Consider the following 26,643-nt stretch of genomic DNA (forward strand, 5'->3'; position numbering starts at 1 on the left):
TTCTTATTAATAATATTTTTTGAATTAAACATATTAATTTTATAATAAAAATTCAAGAATTACTTATTTATCTTAGGAAAGAAAACAAATTATTATGTTTTCACTCTTCGTTTCACCATTGAGCTACAATAGGTTTCCCACTATATTAAAAAAATCACTATGTAATATTAAAGAATATTTACATGTATTTAAAGATATATTAATAAAAGAATAATATTTTACTATGATTTATAAATGAAATATGTCAATGTCCAAGTTAAATATTTCAATATCAACTATGCATATATATGTATATTATGTAAGGCAATTAATAAATTTAAATTTTTATTGCTAAAAAGTAATCCTTCTCGAGCTTGTACATCCATGGTTAATATGGATCTATACTAGTTATTACTACTTTTATTATTTTTGTTACCTTTTTAATTTAATCATTATTATTATTTTTCAGACAATAATAATATGTTGAAAGAGAGAATCAAGTATAGCTTTGTCGCTGCAACTTTGAAAATACAACAGGAAAACCCTATTGGAATAGAAGAATCAACAAAGGTGGAAGATGGAGTTACACCATTGGGAGAGACCTTTACTACTCCACAAGATACAACAAAGAAACTTGAAGAAAAATACCCTACTAGCACACAAACACTAGTAGGTGAGCTGGAAGATGAATAAATTGATGCTAGCCCTATAGTTGATGAAGAGCTCTGAACAAAAAATCATGTTGCAACACAAGAACCAACAAGAGAAGCCTTGGGGGAAGACCTTGCATTAGAGAACTTTTGAGGTCTAAAATGGGCCTCCTAAGAGAAATGTACAACCAAAATAAACTTTATAAGAACCAATAAGATTTAAAATGATGATGTCAACCATGGGGCATGATTCACCATTTTTAGGGTAAAAAAGTAAAAATATTAAAAAATAAGAAAATAATAAAACTACTTTTTCAACTTGTATTTTCAACTTATCTCCATAAGGTTTTACTAATTTATGAGTGTGAGTACTCATTGGATGCAAAATTTAATTCCTCATCCAAGGAGTACCCATGTTGCATACTTTTGATGGACCCTACTATACGAAAAGTAAGAAATACATGAAAAAACATGATTGCAATCACATTTTTTTTTATGTATTTCTCATTTTTTGTGTAGAGGGGTCCATCAAAAGTATGCAACATGTGTAATCCTTGACGAGGAATCAAATTCTACATCCAATGAGTGTTCCAGTTCGAAATTTGAGTAAACCATAAAGAGAGAAGTTGAAAATACAAGTTGAAAAAGTATTTTTTTCTTTTTTCCCCCTAAAATTTGATGATGCAATCTAATATCATTTTATTATTTCCACTATTATTTTATAATTTCCTTAGAAGGCACATTTTAGACCTCAAAATTCCCCTAATGTTTCTATCTTCAAATTTTACCTTAAAGAGGAAGAAGATAAAGAAGTTTTTATTTTTGAAGAAAGCGTTGCTATAACACCCAAAATTAAGGACACTTAAGAAATTAAGTACATTGTGTAAGTTTTCCATTATATGCATCTATTTTAAGAAGGAATAATATATTAGAGATGAAAAATAGGAAGCATTATGTTTTGTTAAGACTATATGGGATGAGCATAAGGAAATGAGGTCATTTGAAAATCTTGATTGTGTTTCCTAGGTAGTAAGTTCCCTTGTTACAAGACAACCTCACACTGAGATTAGAGAGATAGCTCAAACCCCTAAGAAGGAAACACAATATAGATTTTTCAAAAAAAATATCTCATACCTGACTTGATTGATATAACCACTCAGATTGAACAAAAAATAGTGGAATATAAGGACACACATGTGGATACCATAGGTGAGTTGGGAAGGGAAAAATAAGATGGAATCAATTATTCACCTCACATGATGAGGGAGTGATTCAAATTAAGGATCATCACCATATTTTCAGAGTAATGAGAGAAAGGTGGGCCAAATTCTACGAAACCCATACAAACATATGGGAGGAAGCAAGAGAAGAAAAGAAGTTGTTTCAATTAGAGAGACAATTCAACACATTAGAAATAGATAAAACACAACTTGGCTTGTTAGTAGAATCAACTCTTCATTACAGAGCACTTTCTGCACATTACATGTTTTTACAAGAAACATTCATAATGTTTTAGAGCAAAGCCATAATGACAACTAAGCCATTTGAAATCACAATCTTAATCACATTTTTGGAGCTCTACTATGCATGTATCAATAAGGAGAAGAACCTCCTTTATGAGTTTTACCAACATAATTCTTTGTTATTTCATGATCACGTTTGGAACCATAATAATTTTTCAAGGGATGTACAATTGAGATCATTTGATTCCTACCTCATTAACCATGTTGATTGGGCATCAACCCATAAATTCACACAAAATAATTTTGCAGTAATTTTTGGGTTAGGGGAGAGTACCACTTGCCCCTACAAGTCCTTAGCAGACATGTGCAATGGACTTGCTTCCCCCAACATGTAAAATTCATAGCCAAAAATAGACAAAAAACCATCACACATTGTAGAAAATAGATTGTGATAATGGAGAACCTAGCCATGGAATGATTTGTGGAAAGGTGGAAGCAAGGTGCGAAGGACAAATAAAGAAAATACCCCTTCAATCCTGACAATATGAAGGTAGCATTGGAAAGAGTCCACAAATACATTAAATGCATGGAGAGCTATGGAAAAAATGGATCAGGTTGAACTTTCGTTATCCGATAATCTAGCTTCCAACTAGAGAGTATAGGAAGGATTATAAGTTGACCAGAAGAGAATAATTCGTTTGTTTAAGGGAAATCTAGGAAAGAGGAGAATATTTTCATTGAGATGAGTTAGGATAGGATGATTACAACCTTAGTAACCTCCATTGGATCCTTTCCTTCTCATATTTATATTGACCACTGGTTACATGAAGACATGGAACAAGTTCAACTGGGGGAAGATGACAAGTTCTTGAATTGGTGGATTTTTAGCACCTATCAAGTACCTTTTATCGACCATTTTCACACTTTCCATCCTTTCTTACTAAGTTTTCCATCCATATTGATACATGTTTTGGTTAAGGTTTGAATACTCTTCTATGTGCCATTCTAATGCTTATTCTTATATATTTTTCGAGAAATTGTCACCTTCCTATACTAGCAATGGCATACAAAACACAAGACTAGAAAAGTATTAATTTGCACAAGTGTCTTAAGATATTAGGGGATTTTCAAGGCCTAAAATGGGCATATAAGGAAAATAATAAAATAAGAGTTATGAATTCTTCAAAAGAAAAGAAAAGATACTGCATTTTTATTGTATTTTGTCTTATCCCCTTATATGTTTATTCAAATTGCAAGTATAGACAAACATTGGATGTGGAATTAAATTTCACATTTAATGAGTATCCACTATGCATACTTCCATGTAGACCCACATAGAAAAAAATGAAAATACATGAGAAAACATGTTCAACATGTGTTTTCATGTCTTTTAATTATTTTGATGTGGCTCTACTTGTAAGTATCCAGAGTGGGAATTTGTTAGATGTGAAATTTAATTATGCATCCAACAGGTATCTACATGTGACATTGGAGTAAACCTATAAGGAGATAAGTTGAAAATACAATTAAAAAAATAGTTTTCTCCTTTTCCCTCCAAAATATTTAACCTTGGGGATGAAATCATCATCTTGAATCCTATTGGCTCTTTTAAAGTTAATTTGTTTGTACATTTTTTATTTTGAGGCCAATTTTTTACCTCAAAATTCCTCTAATGAGTGGTTGCAACTCCCTATAGGAACCTCAACTAACTATCAGTGCTGTCACTCCCTACAATTGTTGCAAAACTTTTTTCTTGAGAAAAGTATAGTTGTTGCAATTATGAGATGTAACCATAGTTTTTGCAACTCTTGACTATTGCTACAATTGTTCAATTCTATTGTAAATCCAAGATACAATTACAAAGAGATGAAATTATGGATCATTGTCATTGTTGGTGCAACTCTCTTGATGTGATTCCTCTTGCTACGACTTGTGTTGCCCCTGATATCATTGATGAAACTCAATTTGGCCCTGATATAGTTGTTGCAACTCATGTTTCCCTTGTGAATGTTGTATTGTTGCAACTCCCCATTTTTCTTACTGCTGCAACTTTGGTCATAGTGCTACAACGCTGTGTCTATTATGCGAATGTGATAGTCAACCACCCACTTGTTTATTTTGAACTAGACAGGGAATCAATGGATGGTGTCTCATGAAGGAAGTTGATAGGAGAAATAAAAAGGCTAAGGAAAGAGGAAGACTCAACCACCACCTAACACCATTTAATCGAGTCAACGAATACCCATTTTTTTTCCATTTTATGAGAAAATAGATGTTATAGGATGAAAAAACTTACTCTAATGTCTATTCATCCACACATTTTATTTCTTTAGCTAAACAAACATCTTTTACAAAAATCTTGTGCTCTCCTGAAGCTAGGTAATCAGTGACTGGAAATCAATATTTTAGAGAGAAAAACAAGTTATTATATTTTCCATATTTCTTGTAATTTAATTTCCTTTTTGCTCCAGTTCGATTAATGGTGTGTTGAACATTGACACTCTGTTGTTTTTATAAGTAGTTCCTCATCTAAGGAGGTAAGACCCCCTCCTTAGCCAAGTATCGCCTATATATATATATATATATATATATATATATATATATATATATATATATATATATATATATATATTTCCATATTTCTTGTAATTTAATTTCCTTTTTGCTAGTTCGATTAATGGTGTGTTGAACATTGACACTCTGTTGTTTTTATAAGTAGTTCCTCATCTAAGGAGGTAAGGCCCCCTCCTTAGCCAAGTATCGCCTATATATATATATATATATATATATATATATATATATATATATATATATATATATATATATATATATATATATATATATATATACAATTTTAATTTATTTTTTATCTATTTCTTTATTTACTCTACCTTTTGCATTGATATAACTTTGAATTACTAATTGTTGCAATTCGATAAATTACATTTATGCATCCAGGAACTACAGGGCTATTGTTGTAATGTCAGTGTCATTGCTATATTCCTTTACTCATTAATTTATTTCATGAAGGATTTAGAACATCTCATGAGTTAGGATTGTTGTTGCACCCCCTCATGCTCCAACTCTATTGGATTATAAAAAATTACATTGTTTCTAGAATGATGATAACTATATTTTAATAAAAAAAATTGCATTAGTTATTTTATCAAGAATATGCTGCATGGTTATGTTTTATTTATATAAAAGTGTGAATTAATGGTTTATGATTGAATGTATTTCATTGCATGTTCAAATACATATTGGTTACGACAACAAACAACATATTATTACTTGAGGAAGTCACCTTTTGATTCTAGTTTGATTTAATTCCATACAAGAGTGATGTACTTTCCTACAAGGGAGATTTAGTTTCTTGCAACATAGATTAGAAACTCCACCTTTACATTCCTGCAAGTGTGGATTGAATTGAAGGTGTTATTTAGATTACCCAAAGACTTGTAAAAACATCTTTATATCTTGAAATATGAAAATCATTTAGTTACTATAATTTTACACACAAATTAACGCACTATCACATATGATGCATGATAGTTCACAAGTTAGCTATGAACCCCAAATTTACAATTAAACGATCAATCTTTTATTTGTCTAGGTAAGAAATTAGAAAAGTAATTAAAAGGCCTGTCAAGTGTTCTATAGATAAAACTATATATATATATATATATATATATATATATATATATATATATATATATATATATATATATATATATATATATATATAGATATATATATATATATATATATATATATAAACCTTAAAATTTACCTTGTTTCTAGAATCATAATAGTTCCATTTTCCTAAAAGTTTTGCATGGGTTGTTTTATCAAGAATTTAGTTTATGGTTATGTTTTATTTATAGAAAACTATTAGTTAATGGTTTATGATTGAATGCATTTCATTGCATCCAGAACTACATCTTAGTGAAAGAAACCAAGATCATTTTAGTACTTGAGAGAGACATCTTTAGATGCTATTGTGATTTAATTTTGTGGAAGAGTGATTTACTTTCTTGCAAGTGAGATTTACTTTCCTTCAACATAGATTATAATTTTTTCCTTTACATTCTTGCCAGTGTCGACTAGATTGAAGGTGTGATATAAATTACTTTGAGACTTGTAAAATAATCTTTATATCTTGAACCATAAAAATCATTTAGCTACTACAACTTTAGAAACATAACTTAAATTGTTAATGTGGTTCATGGACACTGAGTGATTTCTACATCAATAGGAAAATATAGGTAGATCAATGCGAAGGGATCTACCTACAGACCAAACTAGCAAGGCCTAACCCCAAGGGCTTCAAGGATATTTGACCCCGTGACCTCCTGATTGGCGAGATACTTAGCAATGGGAACTTGAGCAACTGAGAAATCCCTTGGGGCTTATCATTGACTCATGTAGGCTATTAAATACATTCTATTTTTAGACCTAAGTAGACCCAACATTGCAATGTAAGCTCGAGTAACATTTTATAACATACTTGGTCCCCAAGATGAACTAATGGAGCCAAGTTATACTTTCTTCCTGTGACTATCTCAAACCAATTTTATGATTTCATCATCATTTGCTTCTTATAAATATCTTTCCAACGATATAAAATTTTCCTCATTCTAAATTCTAAACGTAAAGTTATGGGTCTTATATTCTTTAATAGTTTATTTGTAGGAATAATCCATACAAGTGACACTTGGTTGACATGTGGTGGTCCCACCAAGTGTTACCAACCTACTATACCTCATCATCAATCACAAGGAAAAGGCATGGAAGTCATTCACCCATGTGTTTCTTTTGTATTATGCCACCTCGACTAAACATACACATCATATGTCAAGTCACATTCAATTCTAGCATTCTCATAAAATTCATGTTTACAACGTTTATAAAAGTTCTTAGTTAATGAAGTATGGATCGAGATTTACTCAAGAATAGAAAATTTTGACTAATATGAAAAATAACAAAAAGTCCATCTAAATATCGGGGGAGGCTTCGACACCTAACGATTTGATAACTAACAACTTCTAATATGAATTCTATGCTCACTAATGAAAGTTGTATATTTTTGGGCTCCTTTTAGGGCCAACAGGTCAAATTTTGGAATACTCCTAGATACCATGTCATGTGCTAATTTAGCTTCCATGTTGGCTTCATTTTGACAATTATTATATATTAACATGCCATGTCTTTTAGTTCTACCATCTAGCCATATGAACAAGCCACATCACAATGCCACGTTATCAATGACATCATGAGTCACAACATACGCCATGTCATGTGCAACGCTATCTACACAGATGAAATCTAGATATGGGTCTTTCAAAAAAAGGAATTTCAAAAAGTACATATTTTATAAATTTCTAGACTTTTGAATTTTGGTTTTGTAAGTCGATGGAAATTATTAGCAGAAAAGGAAATTACTAGAATTTAGTATTGGTAGTCATCTAGATTCTATTAGGAGATATGATACATCTCGTTAATGATTAAACATTTGGATCTAGATAAATCTTTAAGTGTTTGTTTTAAGAAAAAGGCCTATTTTCTATCCTTCACCCCTTTTTCTACCGGCCATGTGACCTTACTCTAGGATAATGAATTCCTAACATTTAGTTTTAGAGAAAATATTTTCATTCTTTTAAGAAAAAGCTAGAATTTTGGATCTCCATTCCCATTATCCAAGCCACTGGGATAGTGAGCCACCTACAGAACTAAGAAATGATCCCCATACATTCACCTAGTCCCTTTGATGAAGGTTGAATAATGACTGTAGTAATAAGGCTCCATGACTGGGTGATATCTAGATCCAGAAAATCTTTAATTCTTCCTCTTTAGAAAACTTAGTCCCTAGTTTCTTTGTAACACCGAATTAGGGTTCCAAAATAATGGGTTACACATCTAAATCTAGAGAAAATATTTTGGTGTCCATTTTTGTGAAAGTTGGATCTCCAAATCCTCTGTAACACTAACTCTAGGTTCTAAAGTAATTGTTCCACCCATCCGGGTTCTTGGCATCTAGAATTTTTTTTAAGTTACTTTTTCTAATTTTTCAGATGATTTGTAATCCAGGTAATAAGGATCACCTCTTAACACCTAGTCCAACCCGTTTAGTCCCCTTTCATTTAAGTCCATGGTCTCAACCTCTCCATCCATGTTATCTAGAGCTAGATTTAAAGGCTTCCAACGCCAAATTTACAAAATTCCAACCCCATGCATGTCTCATGATTTGTTCACTTCATTCAGTTGGATATAAAAATCACATACTTTTGCCCCTTAACCCTAATATTTTATGTCTTTCTCAATTCCATTCATCAATTTTAAGTATTTATTTTTTTATTTTTTTTGGTGATAGTGTTTAAAGTAACATTATTGAGATGAGAATATTCAAATACCTTATAATTTTGTATAGATGATGTTATCAAATAACATTTAAAAGAAATTCCCCGATGGGGATGGTAGTTCAAGAAATGATGACTTGGGAGATAGCTCACAAATCCCCTTCCACATGTCATTAATGTCGATTAGACATGTTGAGGATGCTTCACTTGGCACTAGCTTGGTGAAGGTTCTAAAAAACCACAACTGTTTAATTGTCATTCGTCTGGCCATGGGGTTTATTTGTGGGTTTCAGGAGATGAGGGATAAATATATAGAGGGTGGAATTTCTTTAGGTGAGTAGACTAGCTTCTAGCCCAAGCCATTCCTTGCCCCTTGTTTGAATGCCTCAATGTTTTGTTATGTATGTGGGAAGGATGGTGTTTCTTCAGCTCTTTTGGTGGCACATGTTGTAGCCATTTGGGACTTGGGATCACTGGCTTTGACAACATCAAGCAATAATTCATTTAAGTTAGTGTGGGAAAGAGTTTTGTAGTAAGGGACGACTTTGTACTGGCTCTTGGGACCTATAGCTTCATTATCTCATAGGTAGATTCTTCTAGGTTGTCCTTTTCTGGTGTTGTTTTAGGGAGCTTTGAGTGGTTTGGTCTTGTGCTCTTCATGGGAGTTGGTGGGTGATAGGTTTTTAGCATGGTGATTACAAAAGCCTGTGAAATCCCCTTGAGGTGGGTGGGAGCCTCCAAGGGTGTAATTTCCCCCTAGGACCTCAGTGCTGAGTGTGGTTAAGTAGCACATGGTGGCCTCTTTGGGTTGTAAGGTCGGGGCATTTCCTGGTGATTAAGGTGGTCAAGTGGTTATTGTGTCAGGGGTTGTGATTATCTAACTAGTGGTTTATGGTCTCGTCTTACATGTTTTGGTTTGGGACTCACATGGATTTTCTCAATTGGTGGTATGCGTGGTGGGAATATTTGTCTATTCTAAGCGAGGGGGCAAGTTGGCAGGAGATGTAATGCGAAAGGGGACACGGTTGTAGTGGTGTCAACCCTCAAGGAAATAGTGTGGTGCATCTTGTGCAACAATGAGATATTAGGGAGGAGGTCGAAAAGTAGCTAGCTAACTCTCCAGGTAGAGTTGATCTACCACTTGCATTCGAATGCTTTGAAGCACAACTGCATTAGGTTACATTGTTAGTGGAGAAATTAGCCCGAGATAGTCGTGATGACCACAACGATGTCATAGAATTTATGCATGATCTACAAGATAATGATTTTCACATTATGGAAAAACTAGTTTCTCTTTAGCGCAGGAGGAAATGGATTCAGGACATACATGAATTCTTGGAGGGAAGCTTGGTGCATATGGAAGCCCATGCGCATGAAGCCTTCTATCATCCTCAGCCACTTAACAATTTGATGAAATCTCCTATGCTACTCACTAATGATGGTTGTTTCTAGGTTTTGGATCTCTTCTGGTTAATGTGGGCAATCTGCATGAGTTTATCTAGCTTACTCTTGTTGTTATTAATATGTTTTTGCCACTATCTCTTGGCCAAAAAGTACAGTAGGAATGAGGGCAGGAGAATTTTGTCCAACAACTTGTTATGATATACTCTTTTGAGGAATTAATAGAAAATATCGATTTATGAAAAAAACATTTATAAGAAATAAAATAAATAAATAAATATAGAAGATTATTTTTTTGAGGGGTGACTAGCGGAATCAATAATTAAGTTGATTTTGTATGAGACTTTATCATTATAACCTCTATACACTCATGTATGCACCTTTTTGGAACTGAATAATTCATAGTTTCTATCGATAACCTTTACATAAGGAGTGACTTGAAAAAACACCATATTACCAACTAGTGTACATCCTAAAAGACTATATATATATAGATAAACTTTACCTTTTAATAAATAAAAAATTTAATGCCTTATTTCTAAAGTAAATTAATATTCTCATTTAACAAAGTTTTATACTAACTCGTGAGAACACCAAATTTACACAGAAACCATTCCACATCATTTACATTAATATAAATACAATTTAGGTCTCATCTAAAATGAATATAGGGGGATAACAACATGCATGTCCTAGCACATATGACTTCATTCATTTAAACATTAGTGTATTAAATGATTCCATTAATGGATTTCAAATTGGATGATGGTTCAAAGATTTGCACATATAGGTACTTTACAACTTAATATTGGGGTAGATATGTAGACATAAATGTTTGTAAAATTTAACATTTAACATAAACATTTAAAATTTATAAAGGGATCAATTAAACAATAATAAAAGGTTAAAGTAATATAGAGCTATGTATATGTTGTAGTGTGTAGAAATGAGTATAAGCATTTAAATCTTTGCTCAATTATGCTCTCGGAAAAATTGCATAAATAATTATAACTTACATTTGTTAATGTTAAATTAATAATGGTTGATAGACAATCATCCTATAGAGTTTCTTTGGTGGGAACTAATAAATTGAGATGTAAAGTAGACAAGTGAATTTCTTGTTAAACACTAGTAAGTCTACACATTTATAGTTTTATGCCTACATTGGTCAATGTTAAATTAATAATGGTTGTTAGAGAAATCATCCTATAGACTTTCTTTGGCAAGAACTAATAAATTGAGATGTGAAGTGGATAAGTTAATTGTTTGTTAAACACTAGTAAGCCTACACATTTCTAGTTTTAGACCCACATAAGTGCTGAAGAAAACATAAATAATGGCGGGAAGTAACTCTTGTAAGTATATTTTTTACATCTTATTCCTATCCATTTTTAGGCAAAGAATTACTTAAATTATAGTAGGAAGTAATTGATGGTAAATATGTTATTTAATTGAAAATAAGTTACTTTCAAGTATTTTATTTTTGGATGATTTTGAATAAAAAAGTCACTCCAAAAACATCTAAAAGACGTGCATCAATATTGCTACCATACGCATAAATTATAACATAAAATATGTAAGGCAGTTATCCACATGGCATTATATTATGCAAAGGAAACAATAAGACCTTAAAATTATGGTCCAATGAAATACTTGAAAATTATTTTTTTTAATAATATTGAAAAAAAAGTTATTTTTCAAAGTTAAACATTATAATTATGGTCCAACGAAATATTTGAAAAATATATTTTTTTTAATAATATTGGAAAAAAGAAGTTATTTTTCAAAGTTAAACATTATAATTTGCATTGGTCATTGCTGAACTAATATTTATCAACATCGAATGATTGTTAGAATATTTCCTTAACAAGGACTAATAATGATTCCATAACCAGATTTTAAATTTAATTAATAAGCACATAAAAAATTAATACTTACAATAAAGTTACACTATACCATGTTTCTTAACGATGGATATCCACCCCCACTTTATCATGGATATTATTAAGATTGTAAATAGTTTTTGTTACAATATCGTAATACCATGGCTTATCAATACCACATGCCCAAAAACCATAACTCATTCCTAAAATGTAAAGTATTTTAGACATTGCATACCATTAATTACATAGAGTGAAAATACTCGATCATTTGCAGAGAGAGGGGGCGAGGGAGTGGGAGAACAAAGACATGGAGAAATAGACGTAGGGAGAGAGGGAGTGACAAGGGAGAGATGGAGAGAGAGTTGAGGGAGAGAGGAGAGGAGGGAAGACGAAGACAATGAGAGGAGAGAGAGAGGGAGACATAGAGATGGAGGGGGGGGGAGAGAAAAGGAGAGATGGAGGGAGATAGTGAAAGAGTTGTAGAGAGAGAGCGAGAGAGATGGGTGGGAGATAGAGGGAGGTGGGAAAGAAAGGGGGATATAGAGGACTTGAGAGAGGGAAAGAGAGAGGGAGGGGGAGAGAGAGGGGGAAGAACAAAGACAAAGAGAGATAGATGTAGAGAGAGAGAGGGAGTGATAGGGGAGAGATGGAGAGAGAGTGAGTGAGGAGAGGAGGGAAGAGAGAGAAGGAGAAGAGAGAGAGAGAGAAAGGGAGACACAAAGATGAAGGGGGGAGAGAAGGGGAGAGAGAGAAGGAGATAGGGAGGGAGATTGTGACAGAGATGGAGGGCAGAGAGAGAGAGAGAGAGTGATGGGGGGAGAGACAAAATGAGTTGGGAGAGATAAGGAGATAGGGAAGGAGAGAGAGGAGTTGGAGGAGGCAAGAGAGGGAGGGAAGAAGAAATACATAAAGAGAGAAAGGTGGAGAGAGAGGGGGTGACAAGAGAGAGAGAGAGAGAAGGAGAGACAGAGGAAGAGATGGATCTAGTCTAGATAAGGTATGTATGTCTACAAAAACCAACTTAGATTCATCTTAACCCTATATCTATAAAGCGTCGAGAGATCCAATCTCTTGAGGAGAAAACATCTTTTTTTATTGCAAAACTTGTGTAAATGTTTCCACATTGAAAGATTTGATCCCTCTCGGTGCTTGATAGATTTAGGATTAAGATGGAACTAGGTTGGTGTTCTATGATTTGATGTTGAAACTTTGAAACTTTACTGCATTTTGGTTATCTAGTCTACAATTTTGAAATGACTTAGTCTAACTTATAATGAAAGTTTTTTCATTGAAATGGGCAATACAATTTCCAATAAGATTGTGATTTTTGTTATTTAAAATACATTTTTCAAATGCATAAATAAATTCAATACCCTAAAAAATTTCAACTAAATTTTAGTTAAAACCAAAAAACATACACTAAAATAACATAAATTAGAATACCCCTTAAAATTAATTAAGCAAATTTTAAAACCCATTTTTACTTCTCTCACCATCCCTCTACATCATGACATCCTTGTACTCCAACTTTGCTCTCATATATTTTCCATTATAAGGAGCATCTTGTAATGGATTTCGTGTTCGAAATTTTTTTGGTCCAAATTCACTTTTTTCTTACATCGTGGATCACTTTATCTACTAAAATATTTTGGCCGGTCTAGCATCCATTGGATTGACGTAACATTATTGAACAAACACCGAAGCATTGCAGCATGAAGTGTAATTTTAATTTTATAAATGTGTTGTATAATTATGTATTGTAATGGTGAATCGTGATATAAATATCAGTACAGGTATAGAATTTCCTTTACTTCGCTTTTAAGAAATCCAAGTATTAAAATATATATTATATTTAATGCTTTTCTGAATTATGCATAATGTTAGTACAATAATTCATTAACTTTTTTTATGATATTCCATATGGGTTGACGTGGGGGTGACAAGAGAGGCAGTTCCAAATGTGTGGGCCACCGTACGTTTAATTAAGGCAACAATGGCAGGCAACAACTCTTTCAAGATCTTGTTATGCTCGATTATTTTTTTTCGTAAAGTCACTACGGGTGGAGTGGGTGCACTAGCAAGTATAAGTGATTATAGCTGCCATGTAATCATGTTGATTTTGCATTGCATTTAATAGTTTTTATGGGCATTAACATTTTCATTTCGCTACAGTTCGAAAGGTCTTTGTTTTTTTCTCGTCGTGCGTCTATTGAGTTTCTACTGTGGTTTAGTAGTTTTTCCCTCGTGTTTTCTCTCTTACCTCTGCATCAATGGACTCAATAATCAATTCTCCTCTTCTTTTATGTCCCTTGGTTCATTTTCATTCCTTCGTGTCTTAATCTATTTGTCGCATTTCCATTGGGTACAAGCTATTGCACTAGCTTTTCATCTTTGCCCTTCTTTTGGTGTCTTGGCTCTTTCCTGGTTGGCCTAAGTTTGCTCTGAGTCTTATATCTCATATGAAGTCGTGAACATGCCCCACTAGTAAGCTCATTGTTGACATGGTGCTGTGTATTATGATGCCAAAGGAGGGACATGAGTTTGTTATTATGAAAAATCCTCTCATGAACATTATTATGATTGGATTGCGAAATTCATTCACGCTATATTTAACAATGGAAAATAAAATATAATTGATGAAAGAGGTTGTCTTTGAGATACTAATATTGTTGTAGAGTTGGTTTCCTAGAGACTCAACATGATTCATACCAAGGGTAAGCATAACCAATATCTGCACATAATTAACTTATATTAGCATATGAAGATCCTATTAGGAAGAGTTTCGTTGGTTAGAAATGCTAAAGAGGAGATTCCTCTTATGGTTGATGAACTCCAACACTACATGAACCTGGATAATTACATGCAGAGGATTAAATATCGTTTGGGCCTCTCGCAAAATCTATGAAGTTCTGAATGGCATTACAAGCAGCCAATTGAGATAGAGTCCTCAAAATCATATTAGTCCCCATGATTTACTATTGCTCATACAATTTATTTTCCTAGTTTTATGTTTAATAATGTCTTTTAACTAATTGGCTAGAAAGTATCATTCTTTGGACTAGAACTTATGTCATTTTTTGTTTTTATTATTATTATTATCAAATTCAGATTGTTAAAAGTTTAAGGTCATGCAAATGGTTTCCTATAGTGGAAAATTGAAGTAGATCAATTCTATGAAGTTTGTATTTCTTTGAACGATGAATAGAATTTCACCCACCCCTCCTCCCCCACACACATATAATATTCATGGAACAAGTATTTACCATATGTACAGTTTCAAGGAATCATAATTTTGAAAAATTTATATATATCTATATATATGAATATTAATATATTTATTATTATTATTAAACTTATGACATTTATAATAGATTTTGAAAACCCTGAAAGCAGACAATGCATTCTAGATTCCGACCCTTGGTTTTGGGAAAAATCAAGCCTATTCATGAAGCCATGGTACCCAGCGTTCGACCTCAGCACCAGTTTGGGTGAGATTGCCAAGCTTACCCTTGCATCTCTGGAATCTCTCCTCGCTAAAAGCCATTGGAAATGCAATTGGGAAATTTTACTGCAGGTGCCCAGAAACAGAGGAATATGTCAGAACCACCTATGCACGCATTTGTGTGGAAATGGACTTCAGTGCCGAATTCCCAGCGGAAATAAACCTAACAAGTAAAGATTATGTATGGAACCAGAAACTCGATTATGAAAGTGTCCTCTTCCGATGTCGATCGTGCTTTGAGACAGGCCATCTAGCCAAAAATTGCCCAAAAGCCTCCAAGAAAAATCCCGGTAGAAAAAACCACCACAGATCTACTTGGTGGGAAGGAGCACAAAAAGAACACTACACTGTCATCAAAGAAGAATACTCTAGAGAAAACTCTAAATCACAAGAAATTGGGCAAGACGGAAACAACTCTCACGACAAGCATGGAGAAAGCCCTGCCCAACAACAAAAAAGTGCACTCAACGACTCCTCAAGCATCGACAGTGATGAAGATTCAAATACCATACAAAATAAATCTTCATTTAACAGCCAAGCAGATCTCCTAGACCAAACTTCTTTTCCAATTATCTTCAAAATGATGAACACAATAGATTGCGAAGCTAAGACACCAATGTCCCAAGAACCAAAAGAGACGAAGGAGATGCAAGATAAAGGAAGTTGGAAGACCGTAGAGAAAAAAAAGAAAGCTACAACACCAATCTAGCCAAGAAAGACGAGGAGCCAGACAATTAAAAACTAAAAATATTATAGGTCCGATAGACCAATTTGGTCTCAGTGGACGGTAACCACTATCATCATCATCATCATCATAAAAGTAGTTATTGTTAATTAAAATTAGCCAAAATCTATCTACAATATTAATTTACAATGAATTATTTTGTATAATTTTTTTAATTCAATTTTATATCAAAATAATTATAATAAAATTATACAAACTTATAATAAAATAATTACCCACAACATTCATACTTTAACCTATGTCAAAGGACATTTTACTAATAATATATTACTTTCTCATTTTTATCACTACACTAATTTAATTATCAAAACATAAAAATAATAACAACTACACTAATTTAATTATCAAAACATAAAAATAATAACAACTCACACCATAACAAATTTTCTTAATTTAATCATTACATTGACGCATTATCAAAACTTAAAAATAATAATTCAATTTTCTCAATTTAATCATTACATTGACTCATTTATCAAAACTTAGAAATAATAACTCACACAATTCACACCATAATCAACTTCAAATGATGTCATTCATTTTACACCATAATCAACTTCAAATGATGTCATTCATTTTGGGTTACTATTTCACTCTAATCATTGTATGAATTCATTTATCAAAGTGATTGCAGTACATCGGGCAAACTTCACCAAATTTGTATAACCAATTTCGAGTGGTATCTAAATGATTTTATATCCCAAAAATATAAATTGTTTATGACTAGGTTTAGCATACTCCAAACACCGAAGGGACTCATTAAATCAAGGTGGCAAACTCCAATTCACACCATAATCAACTGCAAATTATGTCATTCATTTTGTGTTACTATTTCACTTTCATCATTGTATGAATTCATTCATCAAAGTGATTGCAGTACGTCAGGCAAACTTCACCAAATTTGTATAACCACTTTCAAATGGTATCTAAATGATTTTATATCCCAAAAATGATAAATTGTTTAGGACTAGGTTTAGCTTGTTCCAAACACCGAAGGACTCATTAAATCAAGGTGGCAAACTCCTAAAATTGCCGCAGCACCACACAGTTGATATGCAATGATACTATATATATTATTTTCATTTCTCGATGCGTGTAAGATCTTTAGGTTTTTACCATTTCGGACCGAGGCAGCGATTCTCGATATAGCACCTTTGCCATTCTGGATACGGTGAGCTTCTGGGTAAGGCCGCCAGTAGATGGAGGCGGTATCGACACACTTTGTTCTGGTGCACGGAGCATGTCATGGGGCGGGGTGTTGGTGCAGGCTCTCAGATCTGCTCAAAAAGGCTGGTAATCAGGTCACAGCGGTCGATCTTGGGGGAGCTGGGCTCAACCTAAAGGATGGTGACGGGATTTGAAGCTTGGCCGAGTACAACCAACCACTCACAACCTTCATTAATGCGGAGGAGAAAGTAATATTGGTTGGTCAGAGTATGGGGGGCGTGAATTTGACCTATACGATGGACCAATTCCCACAGAAAATTGATGCAGCTGTATTCGTCACTGCTTTCATGCCCGTCTCTGGTACAACACCACTACAGCTTATAGACCAGGTATTACAATTATATGTATACCAACACACTGGGTATATATATATATAGAGAGAAAATTTATGTAACACTTGTATTATATTTCATGGATGGAATTTAACTAGGACATCTCATTAGGTTAGAGACGGATTCAAGGCCTCGAATATAAAGCTGAAATTACTGAACCATTAAAATTAATCCACCTAACTAGATGCTACACACAAAATTGATAAACTGTTTATTTCATTGGATGAAGATGAAAATCATGCTTTGTTGCTTCTTCTTAGGTTTATCAGAGAAATCAAACATGGGGAGACACAGAATTCAAGTATGGAGATGAAGGACAACCGAGCAGGCCGACGTCTTTCAAATTTGGGAGCAACTTCGCCCAAGAGTATCTGTATGACAAAAGCCCCTCTCAGGTAACTAAGGCGCAGATGATAGCAATCTCCTGCTAACTAAATATAAATGGGAAGATTTCTACTGCATATTCTTCTTGTTCTTCTGAACGTTTTTGAGCCAATTTAAGGTGCTGAAAATGGTCTGATGCATGCAAGCACAGGATATCACGCTAGCGGGGAGCCTTCTCAGAAGTAGCCCTGCGTTGGACGAAGAGGTAGTATACAACATTGAGAATTATGTCAGAGTCCCTCGACTGTACATAGTGGCAGAGCAGGATAAGGCATAAGGCAATATTGGAGGAACTGCAGAGGAAGATGACAGCGGATAATCCCCTGAAAGAGTCTACAAATTGGAGGAGTCTGATCACTGCCCCTTCTTTTCTTGCCCTGCTCAACTTGTTCAGATTTTGCAAGAAATTTCCAATACGTTTTAGTGGTAGAATAAGTGACTATCCCTAACTGGAGGGAATCGCGGTGATTGGAAAATATGATAGCATAGAGCCTTGTTAACCAGGAAACCCTAATGTAAATTTCTATATAAAAAATTTGCTGGATGCTTGGATGTTCGGTTTCTTCTTAGATATTTTGTTTTTATTTTGTGATAGATCAATGCTTGTTTCTGCTAGACACTTCATATTCTTTTATTTGGTTTAATGGCTTTTGTGGAAATTAATTTATATTATTGAATTTAAATTTTGGATGATAATAATATTTTTAAATTAATTTTGCTTGATATGAAAATTATATTGTAACTAAAATATAGTTTAGTTTCATTAGTTTATGTCTGTAATAAATTTATATATATATAATAGTTTTATGTATGTAATTAATTTATAATTGGTGAGAGGATTAGTTTTTTCCATATTTAATAAACTAAAAATATATTTATTTAAGAATCATAAAAACTTATTTTAAATGCAATATATAAAAATTAAAAATGAGTTCGTCTTAACTTGAAAATAATAATATTAATAAATTTCATTATTAATGATTAAATTATAATAAAAATAAATTTCATTATTAATGATTAAATTATAATAAAGTAATATTACTTCATAAATAAAAGCAATTATTAAAAAATTACACTATTTTTAACTGAATAAATTAATTCAATCCATTTAAACTTATCACATAAATTTTAGGATATAACAAAGACAATCTTAAATTATGAAAGGGGACATTCTATACATGTCATAGCATTATCAAGTAAATTTTAATAGGTAGCCAATACAGTATTGCACAACTTGTATTTCAACTCTTAATTTAAGTTTCATTTTTTTTAAGCAATGATTATTGTGTAATGTATTATTTTTAATCTGTGTTTCTTAGCTCATGTTTTTTTTTAAAGTGATAATTATCTTGTTGAGAGTTATCATGTTTCAAATTAAATGAAAAGAGTATAGTATTTTATTATTAGTATTTTAAAAATATCTTTCTTATATAGTTCTCTCAAATTCAGTTTATCAGAACAGTAAGAAGATTCCACAACAAATTAACCAGTTGGACCTTCTTATCACTAACTAAACTTAGTAGGAAGACTAGTCCTCCTCAAGTAGGTTCTACATGCTTTGTCCTTATGTTTATGCTCTACTATTATGGCTCTTTCCTCCATCCTTAACTCAATCAAGATCTTGCAACATGGGCAACAAAATTGGAAAAAAATTGGGCACTTGTAGCTTGGGATAAGATCTACAAACCAAAATTAAAAGGAGAACTAAGGCTAAGACATCCTGAAATTGAAGGTTTAAGTTAAAGGTGAATGAATTCCATGACATCTAATTTTTTATGATTACATAAATCAACATATGTTGGGTGTAGCAACCTTTATGCTTTACTTTGTGAGGATGCATTTGAGATTACTAATATCACATTTTCTATTATGACTAGTGATATCTTTGATATTTAACTTCTAATTATCTTTCCATCTCGCTCTTAAGAAGTCAGGGCCAATTTCCATGGGTATTCTTCCCAAATTACTTGCTCATACAAATAGAAAAAGAAAGTTCCACGTGATGATTACATCTTAGGCTCATTAGATCCGTAAATGAAATTACAATGGTTTGAAAAGAAATTTAGATGCTTTTTTATACGATGTTGTTTACAGCACTCAATAAAGGGAAGTTAGTTGTGGTAGATTACCATGATTATTGAACATAATACCCTAGAAAAATAATGCATATTTCCACTTGTACAAGTCAAAGTTGACATATACCAAACTCCAAACATCTAAGATTGATTTAAGTAAATAATTGAATAAGGTAGAGGAAATATGTTCTTCTTCAAAGGAATGATTATTTTATTTGCGAGTTTAACCATGAAACGATTTATCTTTCTATTTTAAAGAAATCCAACTTCTTTGAAGTAGCTAAAGATGTGCATCATTTTCCATTAGTGAAAGGAATGATTTCATAAATAATTGAATAAGGTAGAGGAAACATGTTCTTCCTCAAATGATTGATTATTTTATTTACGAGTTTAACAATGAAATGATTTATCTTGTTATTTTAAAGAAATCCAACTTATTTGAAGTAGCTAAAGATGTGCATCAATTTCTGCTAGTGAAAGGAATGATTTCAAGTTATTTTGAGGTGGAAATTTCAAAAAATATAAATATTGACCTATAGGCAATTTAACTAATGGTCACATTATAATACATGTGTGTGAGACCTCAAAAAATACTTTGATATTTCTAAATAGATTACAAATGAAAATGTGTTAATGAAACAATAGATCCTAATTGTAGAATTTCCTGCAAATTCTCTACAAATCTACCTTTGAAATCTATGTAGAAAATTTGACTGTGGATTAACTCGATAATGCAATATACCAAAGAAAAATACTGTAATTTACTTCTACTATCAATCTTGTGGAAGCTTAAATATCGAGCTGAATCAAAGCTGAAGACATATGACCATAAGAAGAAGAATCAATACACATGAAACATAGAAAATACTGAGGGGAAAGCCTCAGCTAAAAACCCCACTATCTATATTATCATACAAAGTGGAAATATACCAGAATAATACAAAGCCTTAGCTCTTACAACTAACCAACTCTTAGTACAATCCTCCTCGATGCTCACAGGCAAACAAGGCTTCTCACAAACCTTCTCCTCTACCCTCCAAGCCTCCTATTTCCTTGCACAGCTTCTCCTGGGTGATCCTCCTATTACCAAGTGTAACACTAATCTCTCACACCCTGTAAAACTGCGCAATCCTCAAGGAACCTTGTTCCTTCTACATGCATGAGTTTCCTTTATAAGAGAAAACATGCAACTGATAATACACTGTCCCTATTTTTAATCTCAACTGGGTCTTTCTCAGAATAGACATGCATGAGTTACTAATGAGAGAATCTTCAGTTATCTGGAGCACACTAGTTGGATGCACGCATGAATTAACTGACTGAACTCACAATTAGTTCCTCGAATAGTTTGGAACTAATTTAATTGGACTTAACTCAGTAAACTAAACTAACTAATTACAACTCAAATATAACTCAATCTTATCTCCTTAATTAAGGGATAATCTCCTTAATTTAAGGGATAACTATTGCATGACTCAAGAAAGACTTCTAACTTGAATTTATCCAACTAATTAATCCATAATGAGTTAATTAATTAATTCCAAGCAGCTGGTGAGACTAAATTCAAATTTTAATTGAAGGAAAAATTAAAATTTGAATATTCTAGATTCTATTTTTATCATTTCTTGTTGCTATTTTCAACACTCCCTCTCAACAAGAAAGGAATTCAACTCAATCCTAATCCTGAACCTTTGGAATGTTCTACATGCAACACTTCTCTCTAGTGTTGTTGCTCCAACAACTTCAGAAACAAAAAAAACATCCAACCTGAATCCGAATGATGCATCTGTCATCAAAGTCTCTGATTGCTATTGCCTCTGTCAACTAAAAAATCTGCGCTTCTGCTGACTTAGCCTTTTCTACACTGCTGTCAATCCTTCTCTGCACTCTTCAATATTTGACTGCTCTAGCCTCGGTCACTTTAATCTCTGACTGCATCAATCCCACTGATTCGTCCTGCTACTATGTACTTTGGGCTCCTATAGCAAGGTACGATCCACAAGATAAAACTTCTCAATGGACCTTGCCCAATTTTAGCCTTCTTGGGACTATCACTCCACATCGCCCCACCTCACACCTGAAGGTATGGCTGCATGCGATCTCTCTGCCCACTTCTCCAATTGTGGCTCCTCCACAATTGTCTAAGACTTCTTCTGGGACGGCATGTTGAGAGGTAATTTACTTTCCCTCTCAACCGCCAAGTCTCTAACATTTTCCTTTCTCCTCAAGGCTTTGCATGCATCTTGAACCTCAAGAGCATACAGGTTCTTGACTCGTGAATCGATCTGTTTCACCTGTCTCATGGTGATGTGTCTAAAGAAAACCTTTCCCTTACTGAAGACAACATTGTAGCCTTTGTCCTCCAACATCGCGACTGATACCAAGTTCTTCTTTAGTCCAAGAACATACTTCACATCTATCAAGGTGATAGAAGCTCCATGCTCCCTTTGAAAAGCAACTGTGCCCACTCCTGAAACACTAAACCTTTTGTCGTCACCCATCTCTATGTGCATCTTGAGGTCTTTCTCCTCCAAGGCACTCAATAAACTTTTATTGTTGGTCATGTGGAATGAGACTCCACTGTCAAGATACCAACCACAACCCATCATCAATGACACCATGGATGCGATGAGCATGATGTCCATTTCGCATTGAGAGGCTAATGGCTCACCTTCTGATCCTTTCGAGGATCCCTTCTTGGATTTATTTGATGGGAAATTAGTCGCATAATGTCCCATCTTATTTTTTTTTTCTTAAACATATGATATGAATTCGATTTTCACCTGCAACCCCGAACATCAAACTCTGAATTTTCTTCTCTGTATATTGTTCACAACTCCGATAAAACTTGGATCTGATAAACTTGGCTCTGATACGGTGTAGAAATTTCTTTATAGATCAGCTAACTCTGATACCATGTAGAATTTCCTACATATTCCCTACAGATATACCTCTGAGATCTACATAGAAAATCTGACTGTAGATTAACACGATATTGCAATATACAAAAGCAAAATACTATAATCTACTTCTACTATCAAACTTGCGGAAGCTTAAAGATCGAGCTGAATCATAGCTGAGCACATATAACCATAAGAAGAAGAATCAATACACATGAAACAAAGAAATTGCTCAGGGGAAAGCCTCATCTAAAAACCCCACTATCTATATTATCATGGAAGGTGGAGATATATCAAAATAATACAAATCCTTAGCTCTCACAGCTAACCAGATCTCAGTACAATCCTCCTGGATGCTCACAAGCAACCAAGGCTTCTCACAAACCTTCTCCTTTGCCCTCCAAGCCTCCTATTTCCTTGCGCAATTTCTCCTGGGTGATCCTCCTGTTATCAAGTGTAACATTGATCTCACACCCTGTAAAACTGCGCAATCCTCAAGGAACCTTGTTGCTTCTGCATGCATGAGTTTCCTTTATAGGAGAAAACATGAAACTAATAGTACATTGTCCTTGTCTTTCATCTCAACAGGGTCTTTCTCAGAATAGACATGCATAAGTTACTGATGAGAGAATCTTCAGTTATCTCGAGTACACTAGTTGGATGCATGCATGCATTAACTAACTAAACTCACAATTAGTTCCTCAAACAGTTTGGAACTAATTTAACTTGATTTAACTCAGTAAACTGAGCTAATTAATTACAACTCAAATATAACTCAATCTTATCTCCTTAATTAAGGGATAATCTCCTTAATTTAAGGGATAACTTTTTAATGACTCAAGAAACACTTCTAAATTGAATTTATCCAACTAACTATGAGAAACCTCATAATGTGGGATAGAAATAAGTTCCTCTTTGAAAATTTAGTCACTCCGGTTATCTTATATGGATGTGAAGTTTGGGGTTGTAGCATCTCTAGAGAATCATGGAGAAATATTGTGCAAATCCAAAAGAAGTTTGTAATATATAACCTCAAAATTAAAAGAAACATACCCTATCCTATTCTCCTTATATAAGTGGGTCTTTCCCCTATCGAGAGCCTAGCTATGACTAGGCTTCTCAATAACATAGGAGACCATAGACTTCCTAAACTAGCTTTAAATTCCAACCAAGACCACCTAAGGCTCAAGCGAGGTTGGTATAAAGACACCAGGTCCTGCTTAAACCATTTGGAGATTGACGAGAATGTTGCATTGCAAAAAATTAATAACATTAAAAATATTGTTACTTCTAAGTTCAAAGAAATGGGAGATCGACGAGAATGTTGCATTGCAAAACATTAATAACATTAAAATATTGTTACTTCTAAGTTCAAAGAAAAAATGTGGTGTGAGAAAGATTTGGAAGCTAAAAGAAAATTAAGATATTATAAGGAGGTCATAAACCCCACCCTAGAAGATCAAAAGTATCTCTTTGTTTTAACTAGCTCAAAGAACAAAATTAATATAGCCAAGATTAGAATGAACTCTCATGAGCTCTATAGTGAAACAGGTCATTGGGCAGTTCCTAAAACACCATGGATGGAAAGGTTCTACCATCTCTGTGAGAGTACGAACATCTAGGATGAAAATCACTTCCTCTTAGAGTTCCCCGCATACAACCGCATTAGATCTCAGTTTCAAAATATTTGTTGCAATACTGACCTTCCTAGCCTTTTACGATGTCAAAATTATAGTGAGCTTGGAAGGCTTCTCTCCAAGCATTTTGAACATAGGAATAAAAATCTTAAATCAAACTAAATGATTCATTTCTTTGGGTCCAATAGACCAAAGTTTGGTTTCAGTGGATGTTAACCACCACCATCATCATCATCAATAAATTCATAAATGGTTAGAGAATTAGTTTATTTATTTATTTAATAAAATAAAAATAAATTTATTTAAGAATGATAAAAAGTTTATTTCATACGATATGTTTATTTTATGAAAATAACAAATGAGTATGTATTAATTGGAAAAATATAATAATTATAATTCTCATTATTAATAATTAAATTATGATAAAGTAATATTATTTCATAATAAGCAATTACTAAAAATTACACTATTTTTAATTAAATAAATTAATTCAATCCATTTGAATTTATCACATAAATTTTAGAGGTAACAAATACGATCTTAAATTATGATATGGGACATTCTATATATATCATAACATTATCAAGTAAATTTTAATATGTAGCAAATATGGTATTGCACAACTTGTACTTAGGTTCTTAATTTATGTTTTATTTTTTAAAAGCAATAATTATTGTGTCTTGCATTATTTTTAATTTGTGTCTCTTAACTCATGTTTTTTTTCAAGTGATAATTATCTTGTTTAGAGTTATCGTGTTTCAAATAAAATGAAAAATATTTAACATTGTATTATTATTATTATTATTTTAATTTAATTTAATTTAATTTTTAATTTTTAATTTTTAATTTTTAATTTTTAATTTTTAATTTTTAATTTTTAATTTTTAATTTTATTTTTTATAGTTCCCTCGAACTCAGTTGAGTAAAGTCAACAACAGATTAATCAGTTGGACCTTTTTATCACTAAACTTAGTAGGAATGCTAATCCTTTTCAAGTAGGTTCTATAGACTTTGTCTGTATATTTATGCTCTACTCTTATGGCTCTCTCCTATATCCTTAACTCAATCAAGATCTTGCAACAATATTTCTTGTGGGCAACAAAATTGGAAAAAAAATGGGCACTTCTAGCTTGGGATAGGATCTATAGACCCAAATTAAAGGGAGGACTAGGGCTAAGAGATCTTAAAATTGAAGCTTTAGATTAAAGATGAATGACTTCCATGACACCTTAGTGGTGAATCACATCTAATTTTTGATGATTACAAAAATAGACATATGTTGGGTGTAGCAATTTTTAAGCTTTACTTTGTGAGGATGCATTTGAGATTGCTAATATTATATTTATGATTATGGCTAGTCATATCTTTGATAATTAACTTTGAATTACCTTTCCACATCACTCTTAAGAAGTCAGTGACAATTTCCATGGGTATTCTTCCCATATTACTTATATCATACAAATAGAAAAAGAAAGTTCCACATGATCATTACATCTTAGGCTCATCAGATCCATAAATGAAATTACAATGGTTTGAAAAGAGATTTAGTCTCTATACATATGGTGCTTAAATATGATATTGTTTAAAGCACTAAATAAAGTGAAGTTAGTTGTGATAGATTATCATGATTATTGAACAAAATACGCTAGAAAAATAGTTCATATTTCCAATTGTACAAATCCATTGACATATAGCAAGTTCCAAACATAAAAAATTCACTAAAGTAAATAATTGAATAAGCTAGATGAAACATGTTCTTTTTCAAAATCTAGATTCTTTTATTTACAAGTTTAATAATGGCATGATTTATCCTGCTATTTTAAATAAATCTAACTTATTTCAAGTATGTAATGATGTACATAATTTTCCATTAGTGAAAGGAATGATTTTAAGTTATTTGGAGGTGGAAATTTAAAAAGATATAAGTATTAATCTTTAGGCAATTTAACTAATTGTCACATTATAATACAGGGGTGCGAGACCTCAAAAAAGGACTTTAGTCTTTATAAATAGATTACAATAGAAAAGTGTGTTAATGAAACAATAGCTCCTAACTACTTTAAGAGTATCAATATCACTAAAAAAAAGTTATACAACTTTTAAAATTGT

At 32.7% G+C, this 26,643-nt stretch overlaps 1 protein-coding gene across 1 annotated transcript; it reads left to right on the forward strand.

Annotated features, from left to right (window-relative positions):
- The first annotated feature begins 17,103 nt into the window (after positions 1-17,103).
- On the forward strand, positions 17,104-18,199 carry LOC149156160 (methylesterase 7-like). The gene is made up of 3 exons (XM_089444661.1): positions 17,104-17,535; positions 17,799-17,933; positions 18,074-18,199. The coding sequence occupies exons 1-3, from the start codon at positions 17,416-17,418 to the stop codon at positions 18,197-18,199; spliced, it is 381 nt and encodes a 126-aa protein (XP_089300787.1). The 5' UTR covers positions 17,104-17,415.
- Positions 18,200-26,643: the final 8,444 nt, after the last annotated feature.

The sequence above is a fragment of the Pinus tabuliformis genome, chromosome 9 (genome assembly GCF_031772625.1).
Source record: "Pinus tabuliformis cultivar Carrire ecotype Pingquan chromosome 9, CPIR1, whole genome shotgun sequence".
NCBI lineage: Eukaryota > Viridiplantae > Streptophyta > Pinopsida > Pinales > Pinaceae > Pinus > Pinus tabuliformis.

What these genes read in the sequence shown, in the direction of transcription:
- LOC149156160 (XM_089444661.1), top strand. Translation starts at nt 17,416, where the DNA reads ATGGGGGGCGTGAATTTGACCTATACGATGGACCAATTCCCACAGAAA. An exon ending in CACTACAGCTTATAGACCAG is followed by an intron (nt 17,536 to 17,798) that starts GTATTACAATTA and finishes GCTTCTTCTTAG; the next exon opens with GTTTATCAGAGAAATCAAAC. An exon ending in ATGACAAAAGCCCCTCTCAG is followed by an intron (nt 17,934 to 18,073) that starts GTAACTAAGGCG and finishes ATGCAAGCACAG; the next exon opens with GATATCACGCTAGCGGGGAG.